This window comes from Eubalaena glacialis, chromosome X (genome assembly GCF_028564815.1).
Source record: "Eubalaena glacialis isolate mEubGla1 chromosome X, mEubGla1.1.hap2.+ XY, whole genome shotgun sequence".
Lineage (NCBI taxonomy): Eukaryota > Metazoa > Chordata > Mammalia > Artiodactyla > Balaenidae > Eubalaena > Eubalaena glacialis.
Window position 1 is genome coordinate 118,187,022 of NC_083736.1, and position 11,278 is coordinate 118,198,299.

Here is an 11,278-nt window from a genome sequence, read left to right on the forward strand (position 1 = left end):
AGAGCATCGCTTTATCCTAAGGCTTGGGAGGGGGCTGCGGAGGCGCGGCGCAGCTGCCGGCCGCTTGGTGAAGGCGGTGAAGGAGGTATCTCCGCCCCGCACCCCACCCCCGCCGAGTAGTGTCGCTCCAAGGCCGAGGTGCTCCAGAGATGCCTGAGGGTGCAGCTCTCTTTGTCCTCCCCAGCTGTGCCCGCTGACCCCGTGCGCTCCAAGAAAGTGGGGGTGGGGAGCCCGAAACCTATAAACCTATAAAATAAATGGGGGCAAGGAGAAAGGAAGACCATCCTGGGGTGGTGTGTGCGGCTCTCCCCACCCACACTTTCCTCCTTAGGCTTCCTCCCTCCGGTGTGTCCCTGGAGTCCAGGCAGGGGAGGGTCTAGGCGAAGGTGCGGTGGCGGCAGCGGCGGCCTGGGGAGCGCGGTAGGATCGCACGCCCGAGCGTCCCGTCCCAGCGCACAGGCGCAAGGAGAACGCTTGCCCACTCTCCTCCATCTCTCCTCCCCTCCCTGGCTTTTGTGTCGCTGTCTCAGAGCTGCTAGGAGGGTGCGCTGGAGGAGGGGGGGGCTCGGGTGAGAGGCACCCCCTTCACGCGCGCGCGCGCACACGTTGCTGGCGCACGCACACACGCGCGCGGATACAGACACGCACGCACACACACACACATATACACACACGCACAAAGCTCTCTCGCCTCGAGCGCACTAACGTGGCCGTTTTCTTTGTGTGGAGCCCTCGAGGGGGGTTGGGGCCCGGGTCCGGTCCGGGGGAGATGGCGCAGCCCATCCTGGGCCATGGGAACTTGCAGCCCGCCTCGGCCGCTGGCCTGGCGTCCCTGGAGCTGGACTCGTCGCTGGACCAGTACGTGCAGATTCGCATCTTCAAAATCATCGTGATTGGGGACTCCAACGTGGGCAAGACCTGCCTGACCTTCCGCTTCTGCGGGGGGACCTTCCCGGACAAGACTGAGGCCACCATCGGCGTGGACTTCAGGGAGAAGACCGTGGAAATCGAGGGCGAGAAGATCAAGGTGATCCAGACGGTCAGGTCCGGGAAGGGAGGGATCTGGGAGGGGGCCTTGCCAGAGGCGTTGCTCTAGTGGTTGTAAATGTCCAGCGCGTGGCTGTGTCGCCGCTTGCTGAGCCCAAGACCCTCGGCACGTCCTCATCCCCTTCGCCTCTCTCAGTGGCCCAGTACCCACCTCACCCGTTTTTTGAGGGCAGGCGGGAGTGGTTGCATTCATGCCCTTTGCCCCTGCCTGACAGCTCCCGGTAGGAAAAGCCTGTTTGATCCTATCCTTGACCCTGAGCCGGGAGCAGCGGCACCTGTGGGCAGAGGGCGGTATGAGGGATCTCCGTCCTGGTCTGTGGGATGGATCCCAAAGCGCTTTACACATCTTGAGGTCCCTTCTACCTCGTGGGTGCCAATAGGTTGCAAAAACCTGCTTTGGCTAAGCCCCCAGGCCTTGCGGGGGTGGGGGGAGATGGAAATCCATAGAGAATGGAAGCTGCTTTATTTTAAATTACAAGTTATAATTAAGTTTAAGGCTGATTTGGAATAGGAGTGGTGTGGGGTGCTTCTGGCACAAAGCCATGAGCCCTTTTAAAGAAATTGAGACAGGGTTACCTGCCAACACTTCATAATAGATAAAACTAGTTCTTTTGGAAAGTACCCCTTAAATGATATCTTCTTTATTTGTCTGGGTACCTAATGCCCTTTACTCATTCTGTTGGTATTGTCTTCAGCAGGCCTTTGTAAAAATGCAGAGCAACTTATCTGAGGGCTAAGGGAAGTGTCTTGGTGCCCCCCTCTCTTTAGTTTGTCAAGTAGGCTAAGTACAGATATTCTTGTCTGACCATTTGTGCTCACTTTTGGTTCAGAAAAGGTAGAAACTCGATAGGACAGTAATATTTCAATGTGCAGAGGATGGAGGGAGGGAGGACGTGGCAAGGGCAGCTTCATGTGTCAGAGGAGCAGAGGGGGCAGGGTTATGGGCAGGAAAGCCACCTCAGAAGGCACTGGGCACTAAAGACCAACTTCTTTAGACCCACAGCTGGCCTTTTCTTAATTCTTTTTGTCTTTTAATTAATTAATTAATTAATTAATTAATTAATTAATTAATTTTTGGCTGAGTTGAGGCTTTGTTGCTGCGCGCGGGCTTTCTCTAGTTGCGGCGAGCGGGAGCTGCTCTTCCTGCAGTGCACGGGCTTCTCATTGCGGTGGCCTCTCTTGTGGAGCACCAGCTCTAGGCGTGTGGGCTTCAGTAGTTGTGGCATGCAGGCTCAGTAGTTGTGGCTCACGGGCTCTAGAGCACAGGCTCAGCAGTCGTGGTGCATTTGGCTTAGTTGCTCTGTGGCATGTGGGATCCTCCCGGACCAGGGCTCGAACTCATGTACCCTGCATTGGCAGTTGGACTCTTAACCACTGTGCCACCAGGGAAGTCCCACAGCTGACCTTTTCTTGAGCCTATGGTCGGACACTTTCGGGTGAAGGTAACCCTCCCTCCTGCTGGGTAAACAGCCCCAATGACCACAGGGCCTCTCTTCTGAGTGATGTGGAGAGAAGGACTGAGTAACTGAGGAGAATGGTGCAATGCTCTAAACTGTACAAGATTCCTGACTCCTTCATTATTAAAATGAATGTGTTTTAAAATGGCTTCAGAGACCAGGCCAAGGCACTAGATGTCAGGAAGATGGGCAGCTCAGTATTGGTAAGGGAGTGCTCTTGAAAACAACTGAGACCGAGGATCAGGAAGATAGGGCACTGTTTGGGAACAGTGATCTTTTTTGCCCCTCGCATTTTGGAGGGAATTGCTACATTTCCTTTTAAAAGTCAAAGTAGGTATCTGTCTCCATCCTTTCCTAGGGCTCTTCTGTCAATATCTGCTTGGCTAGGACTTCTTTAATGTAACATTGTAAGACTCTGGCATTTCTAAAACATGCCTTCTAAAATCCAAAATAGAAATGTACTTATGGATGTGCTCTTAAACCCTCAAAACCTTTTGAATTTAATGCTATCGCTTGTTTAAAATTGTGTCACATTGAGCCAACGAATCCTCTGGATTTAGGAGAGGGGGAAATAAGTCCCCTTGAAATTTAGATGGAGGAAAAAGGAAGCGTTTGGGAGTCTAGGGAAGGAGAACAGGGGGAGAGGAGAGGAGGAAGCCAGAAAGTGGGAGGTGAAAACGAGTGGAAGAGGGTCACTACCCAATGGCCTTGGGGAAATTTTGCAAAGATTCCTTCCCTTCTAACACCCAGTACTTGATCAAACTGGATTTTACAGTCTCTGCCAAAGATTCCGGACTTTTTCCCAGAGGGCAGAGCCTGTGACAATGTGACTCACTAGAAACAGAGCCCAGCACAGCACCACGTGCAGATAAGTGCTTAACACAGGCTTTTTTGGGAAGATGATATTTTCAAGAGGGCAAAACCTTGTGACACTGCTCATGGAGGAGCCCTCTGAGTGCAGATTCTGAAGGAGCTCAGGGTGGGGTGTGGGCGCAGCGGGATGGGGACCCTGCCTCTGGCAAAGCTGCTGCAAGCTCAGGGCCCAAGCCGGCAGGCAAGACCAGCATGTCCTTGGGGAGATGGCAGAGAATGGCAGCTAGCAAATGAGCTCCATAGGAGATGATTTTGCCCCATACTCTGGCTGGCCTGAAGTTTCTCAAGGAACAGGTACCAAAATCACGCTAGGAGGTGACTGCTTTTGGGGAAGAGAGAAAAGTCCCCAGGCTGAGGTGGCCCTAGACCACAGCCAGCAAGAGAAGGCTGTCAGGCTCTAAAATGCCAGTGCTCACAGGAGAGTGGCAGAGAGGTCTCAGCAAGCTCTTCTCTCAGTTCAAGAGTAGGGTGTGGCCTCTCCTGGGCTGCCCCCCTGTGTCCCAGGGTGGCACATACTGTCAACCCCTGCAGGGGGACGACTAATTTAGCATATTTGGGGCTACTGTCTTAATAACCAGGGCCATCCCTAGGGCCTTGAAGCCCCATTTGGTGTCTCCAATCAATGTGTCCCCCATGCCCTCACAAGATTTATAATCCAGTATTTCCTGGTTCACAAGAACATCAAGAAAAGCCTACAACGAGTAGGCAATAATCATAATAACAACAACAAGTTCTATTTATTGAAGAAACAAAGAGCACAGGCTAGGCACTTTCCATGCACTATCTTATTTGATCTTCTCAGCAACCCTATGAAATTAGGACTATTATTACCATTCTTGTTTTAGAGATAAGGAGACCAAAGTTAGAGAGATTAAATAATTTGCCCCAAGATACGTGGATCTGAGCTTCAGTCTTTGACTCTTGAGCCCAAGCACTTCGCCATCTCACTATCCTGCCTTCCCCGTGACAGGGCCAGGATTTCAACCTAGATGCTGAGCTCATGCTCTTTCCTACTGCTCTCTCCTCTAGCGGGGCAGTATCTGGCTGGGGGGCATTGTGCTCAGGGCGAGGTGGCATGCCGGGCAACCAGCCTTATGGTCTCTTCTAGGCCAGGGGCCCAGGGTTTCAGCCCCAGAACCCAGGAGCCTTCAAGATGTCACCTTCAGCTGCACCCCAGACATTGAGCCGGGTTTTACTTTTTGCACCTTGACTGTCTCACCTTGGGTATGAGAATCAGAGGATGTTCAGAGATGGAAGAGACCTTAGAGCATCTCTAATCTGACTTCCTTATTTTACAGAGAGGAAACTGAGGCTCAGAGAGGGAGCGTGACTTGCTCAAGATCACCCAGGGCCCGGCCTACAACTCAGGTCTCCTATTCCCTTTTCGGTGCTCTTTCCACACACCATGCTGCTTGGCTTAGAAGAGCATGTAAATCCCCACTCTGGGCCAGCCCCATCGTCCATCCAACCCACAAAGTTACCTGTGACAGGGACATGGTGAGACATCATATGGGAAAGCTGACAGTCCTTCCTGACATCAGCCTAGGAAGGATGGAGGCCTCCCCCAATCCCCAAAGGCAGGGTGGAGCTTCCCTTAATGACCATTAAGTGTCTGTCACCTTACAGGTTTAGCTAAATATTGCGCCTGTCTCAGTCTAAAGCATTGGAAAATGCCGACTGGGGTGTGTGTTTGGGGGTGGGCAGGTAGTAGAGGGGAGGCTCAGTTCTAATTTTTGAGCCATTCCTTGTAAATTTTCATGCAAGCACCCCCTGCTGTCCAGTTGGGTTCCTCCTATAGCCTGGGCACCCCCTCTGCCCCAGCACTCCAGACCAGGCGCGCTGCAGGACAGCCGAGGCTGTGGGCAGGTGCCGCTCAGGATTGTGGATTTCTCTTCTTCCGCGGATCACTTGGAAAAACACCTTCGTGTGTTACATTACCGAGTGGCTGAGCTAAGCGTTCCCTCGGAAGCTGCCCGCAGTCAGAATGACATCATGTCTTCCTTAGGGCTTCTGAGCTTCCATCTCCTGCCAGTTAGCTGAATGGTTAATTATCCAGCAGTTTTGTTGTTTCTCTGTCTCCCTTGCTGCCTCTCTTGCTGTGGGTGAGTTTCTCTTTGTCGTCCTCCTTTGCCATTCTGTGTCAGCCTGGTGTGTGAACGTGGTGTATCTTAGACGCAGATGGGACAGCCAGCTAGCTGAAGAAAGATTTATCTTAAACTTTTCCCGTCATCCACTCGGGCATCCTCCAAAGGTTACAGATGTATTTTCTCTCTTTTTCCACTTCTACCCCCGCTCCACCAGCCTCCAACAAAAGGACATTCATGCCTTATCTGTAGAAAGACGCCAGATATGTTCCCTAGGGATAAGAAATACCCATGTCAGCTAAGAGCACGTGCAGGGGGGAGGGACTTGCCGAAGCCTGCTCAGGCAGCGGTAGCCCCAGGAAAATGGTTTACAAGGCTAGATTTATCTTTGGCAGCTCCCCACCCTGTGCCCCTTGACTCTTCAGAGTCCCTGTCACTTTGGGCCTGCCCCCAGCCACCCATGGCATGTTGCTGGCCTTCCTCTCTCTTCCCCCTCCCCACTGACTGTGTTTGCCTTGGCTCTATCTCATCATCAAGAAGCCAAGGTTGGACTTCCCTGGCGAGCCAGTGGTTAAGACTCCACGCTTCCAATGCAGGGGACACAGGTTCAATCCCTGGTCGGGGCAGAAGGATCCCATGTGCTGTGCGGTGCAGCCAAAAAAAGAAGCCAAGCTTTCTGCGCTTTCCAGGATGAGAACCAACGGATCCAAGGAGCAGTGCTACCAGGACAGGGCTCATGGGCCCTCTGAGACAATGGCAACAGCTAATATTTGCAGAGCACTTTATATTGTGCAAAAGCTCTTCCTCGCATGTTATTTCATTTGGCTGGTCATTGACTCAGCTAGAAAGCTGAGGGGCTAGAACCCGGCTTTCCCAATTCCACATCTACTGCTGCGTTTCCAACAGCGCCAGCCCGATTAGCTGTCTGGCCAGACTTGATGGTGGCGGTTTCAGGCCAGGGACGAAGCGGGAGTGTATTAGGCACTGTGTCCTGTACTTACGAGGAATGCTACCAGATTGCTGTGTTTATCCTTAGTTTCCAGAGGAGGACGCTGAAGATAAAGTAACTTGACTGAGGACACCTAACTAGTAGGACGTGATTGGGTTGAGATTTGCACCCTAGTTGGTTTGACTCCACTATACCCCACTGGCCCTTCGGGAGAAAAGAGGGTCCTGGGGGCATGTGTGTGGCTAAGGGGCAGGCGTCAGATGCAGTGCCCACAGGAAGGGAGGACTGGGTGAGGGAGTGCCAGCTGCCAAAGGGAGAGGAGATGCTTTCATTGTCCGACAGAGGCCAGGGGTTTATGAGGATGCTGAGAAGGACAGGGACACTAAACCCAGAAACAAAATGAGGTCGGTCGTGTTCCAGCGAGCCTGACTGCCGTGCTCTCCCTTCATGATGGCTCTTGAGGCCACAGCATTGGCTCTTCTGATTCTCTGCTGTGAGCAGCCAGCTTCCTGGCTCCCCTCTCACCACAGACAGGGGTGCAAAGAACTTGGGGTGGGGTTTCTAAAGAGTTGGAATGAGAGCAGTCGTTGAAATTCTGAGCCTCCGAATAAAAGCTTCAAGGCTCCCCAGGCACTGGAAAGGCAAAGGAGGTCTCCAGCAGAGAGGGCCCTCCCTGCAGTTCTGGCAGCTTGGGTAGCGTGCATAATTCTGAAGCCATAGAAAAGCCAAACAGCCAAACTACTGAGCCCCAAACACCTCATACACTCCCACCCACGTTCCTGCTAGTGGCAGGTATTTTTAGAGTCCTGAGCTCATGGTGTTAAAGCATCTGCCACATGCCTGAGGGCTGGTAGGCATTCAGTCTTACTCAGAGGCAAGAGTTACGACTACCGGAGGGTGGGGGTGGGAGCCAAGTGGTAATGATATTCTCGCAGGATACCTGCTGTCTTCCCACTGACCTCCATTCCTTTCCTGGCCTGCTGTCCTCTTTCTTCCTGCTCAGAGCACCAGAGAGGTGGAAGAAATGAAAATCTCTTCTGTCTCTGCTTGCCGAAGCAAATCAGCCTTTGAGGACTTATGTTTTTCTGGGTAACCAAAGCCGAATGTTGTCTCTGAAATCACCTTGGCAGGTACCTAGGATGCCAGACAGTAGTTTTGCTGGCTCAGGCCAATACTGCTTTTTGATCACGATGACAATTTTGATGACAAGCATGATGACGAGTGATCTGATGCAGAAAAAGACTGCTTACAGTCTAGCTGGAGGGATGCCAAAAACACTGATGAAACGACTAGAGAACAAATAAATATATTCTAAATGGTGTGGTGCAGACTCAAAGTGCGAGAGGAATGCCTAAGGAAAGAGAATTGAAGAAAAGTTGGAGAAGGTTTTAGGAAGAAGGTGCAGTGTGAGCCGAGCCTGGAAGAACGGGTGAGCTTTGGGTAGAGCGATGAGGGCGCAACCACCAAAGGTACACAGGAGAGAATGAAGCAGGTGCAGCTGAGGAGTTGGGAACCAGGTTGGGTGGGGTCCGATTATGGCAGACAGAAATGTTTCCATTTTGATGCCACATGCAGTAGAGGGCTATCGGAATTGGCGGAAGAGGAGGATGACATGCTGATACAAGCAGGGATTTAGGAAGGCTAGTTTGAAAGCAGTATGCAAGAGGCACTGGAGTGGAGACGTCTAGAATCCAAAAGACTTTGCTGTAGTCCAGGAGTGAGGAGAGGAGAGTCTAAGAGACATGGAAATCTAAATAGAAGAAGGAGATGAATTCGAATGTCATGCCAAAGGAACATGGCGGCCATCTCCATTGAGGAGATGAAGGGAGGCCTGGACAATGAAAACTGATGTTCACAATGATGACTCTGGGGCCCTGTAAGATCTTCATTCATTCAGCAAAGAGATTTAATTATATTTACTAGATTATACTTACTGACTGCTAACTCCAAATAAAGGCTATACTTCGTTTTAAGAACCATAGTAGTCAATTAGTGACCATAATCACATTTTCTTTCATAACTGAGAACTGTATAAGGCCTTGGGACCGTCGTTCTCAGCATGATTTCTCTTGTCCAAGACTTTGGATGTATAACGGGAGATAGATTGGGCTGAATGTGTTTAGACTCCAGAGTATCCCCTGGGAGTTGTATCTTTACATATGTTACTGATTGGCCTTATCCCAAAAGCTGAGATGCAGAAGAAAAATCCAGTGAGCTAAATTACCTTTTACATAACATAGAAATGAACTTAAAATAAATTGAGCCACACAGTGAGATTTTAACACTAACTTTGTTTTCTTTAAAAAGTCATAAAAAAAAAAAAACCAAACCAAACCAAACCAAACAAAAAAAAACCAAAGTGATGTATGCATGCAGTAGAAAATTTGGAAAATAGAAAAAAAAAGAAGAAACTAAATATCACCTAAGTTCCACTGTTCATAAATAACCATTAATGTCCTGGCATATACACTTCCAGTCCTATGCATTTGTCTATGTTTAACTTTTGTTAAAAAAATTGGGACCATAGCATATGAAAAATTTTGTTTCCTACTTTTTTCACTTACTTATATTTTATGAGCATTTTCTACACCATTTATTCTATGAAAAGGTTATTTTAATGGCTGCATAATAGCCCATTGTATAGATATATATTGGGTTGGCCAAAAAGTTCCTTCAGGTTTTTCATAACATCATATGGAAAACCCCAAACGAAATTTTTGGCCAACCCAATACATACATTTTAGCTGCTCCTCTCCTAGTGAACATTTAGGTTGTTTCCTGTTGTTGTTGTTTTTTTTTTAAGTGATTAAGATCTTTGTGCAGAATTTTGACCACATATCTCTTTTTTTCTTTTTTTGCTCCCCCCCGTTTTATTGAGATATAATTGACGTACATCACTGTATAAGGTTAAGGTGTGCAGCATAATGGTTTGAGTTACATATATTGTGAAATAATTACCACAGTAAGTTTAGTGAGCACCCATCATCTCATACAGATACAATAAAAAGAAAAAGCCAAAAAAAGAAACAGTTTTTCCTTGTGATGAGAATTCTTACGATTTATTCTCTTAACAACTTTCATATATATTATACAGCAGTGGTAACTATGGTCATCATGCTGTATATTATATCCCAAGTACTTATTTACGTTATCTGCTATTTCTTTTGTATAGATTTCTGGAAGTGGGATTCTAGGCTCTAAGAGTTTTGTACATTTTTAAGGTTTTTGATAATATTGCCAAATTGCCCTCCAGGAAAGTTGACCGATTTACATTCCAGTTTTTCAACGAAAAACCTTAAGAAAGACTTAATAAACCCTGAAAGAAACTTCTCTCTATATGTTGATAAGTCCATTCTGCCAATTTGTCGAAGAACCACTTCCTGTGTCAGGGCTTGTCACCTCATTTTTATAATGCCACAGAACCATGTTTTCTCCTATCTGTTCATGTTTCGTTTTCTAACTCCAAATACGGGTCTTTGTATCTTCCAGGTTCAGGTGTGGGACACCGCCGGTCAGGAACGCTTCCGAAAAAGCATGGTCGAGCATTACTACCGCAATGTGCATGCCGTGGTCTTTGTCTATGACGTCACCAAGATGACATCCTTCACCAACCTCAAAATGTGGATCCAAGAATGCAATGGGCATGCCGTGCCTCCACTAGTCCCGAAAGTGCTTGTGGGCAACAAGTGTGACTTGAGGGAACAGATCCAGGTGCCCTCCAACTTAGCCCTGAAATTTGCCGATGCCCACAACATGCTCTTATTTGAGACATCGGCCAAGGACCCCAAAGAGAGCCAGAACGTGGAGTCAATTTTCATGTGCCTGGCTTGCCGATTGAAGGCTCAGAAATCCCTGCTCTATCGTGATGCTGAGAGGCAGCAGGGGAAGGTGCAGAAACTGGAGTTCCCACAGGAAGCTAACAGTAAAACTTCCTGTCCCTGCTGAAACCAAATGGTGTAAATACAAGAGCAATTATCACTGGAGGTTTTTTTCTTTCCCTTTTTTCCGTGCCTGTGTAACACTGACACCTGCTTGTTTCCATACAAATTGATATTAAAATAAAATTTGTATAGATTATCATATGCCTTCATGTCTTGCTTTCCTCCAAGAAGACATTTCTGATTGTGATGAGTAGAAGAGGCAGCTCGCCCTACTAGAAAGGCACACTCCCTACCAGCCTTCTACGCTGCCTGAAATGCTCATCCTTTGAGTCACTTCTTCAGGACTAATTCATTCTCTCACATGATGTCATCAGTGGGCAGAAACACCCGGAGGGGGTGGAATACAGGACAGGTATGTGGTTCTAGAGAGCCAGTGCAGGCGGAGGGATAGAGAAGTTTTGAAAGGAGACATTGACTCATCATTATTTCCTAGGTTCCTTGGATGTCGAGAGTAGGCTGCTCTCTTCTTATTTCCCAAAATTTAAAAATAAAAATACAGGTTGCCCAGGCTTCCCTGGTGGCGCAGTGGTTGAGAATCTGCCTGCTAATGCAGGGGACACGGGTTCGAGCCCCGGTCTGGGAAGATCCCACATGCCGTGGAGCAACTAGGCCCATGAGCCACAACTACTGAGCCTGCGCGTCTGGAGCCTGTGATCCGCAACAAGAGAGGCCGCGATAGTGAGAGGCCCGCGCACCGCGATGAAGAGTGGCCCCCACTTGCCGCAACTAGAGAAAGCCCTCGCACAGAAACGAAGACCCAACACAGCCATAAATAAATAAATAAATAAATTTATATATATTAAAAAAAAAAAAAAAAATATATATATATATATATATATAGGTTGCCCAACAGGCCCAGTTCCTTCCAACGCCGTTAGCTCCTGCTTCCCCATTTTTCACCAAGCAGCCCCTGATACCAAAAGTATT

General features: G+C 48.8%; 1 protein-coding gene across 1 annotated transcript; it reads left to right on the top strand.

The window, feature by feature from the left end:
- The first annotated feature begins 665 nt into the window (after positions 1 to 665).
- RAB33A (RAB33A, member RAS oncogene family) lies at positions 666 to 10,433 on the top strand. Its single transcript, XM_061178972.1, has 2 exons — positions 666 to 1,027; positions 9,900 to 10,433. Exons 1-2 carry the CDS (start codon positions 770 to 772, stop codon positions 10,353 to 10,355), a joined length of 714 nt encoding a protein of 237 aa, XP_061034955.1. The 5' UTR covers positions 666 to 769; the 3' UTR covers positions 10,356 to 10,433.
- Positions 10,434 to 11,278: the final 845 nt, after the last annotated feature.

Coding starts and splice junctions, on each gene's coding strand:
- RAB33A (XM_061178972.1), top strand. CDS start 770: ATGGCGCAGCCCATCCTGGGCCATGGGAACTTGCAGCCCGCCTCGGCC. Junction 1,028..9,899: donor TCGAGGGCGAGAAGATCAAG/GTGATCCAGACG, acceptor TGTATCTTCCAG/GTTCAGGTGTGGGACACCGC.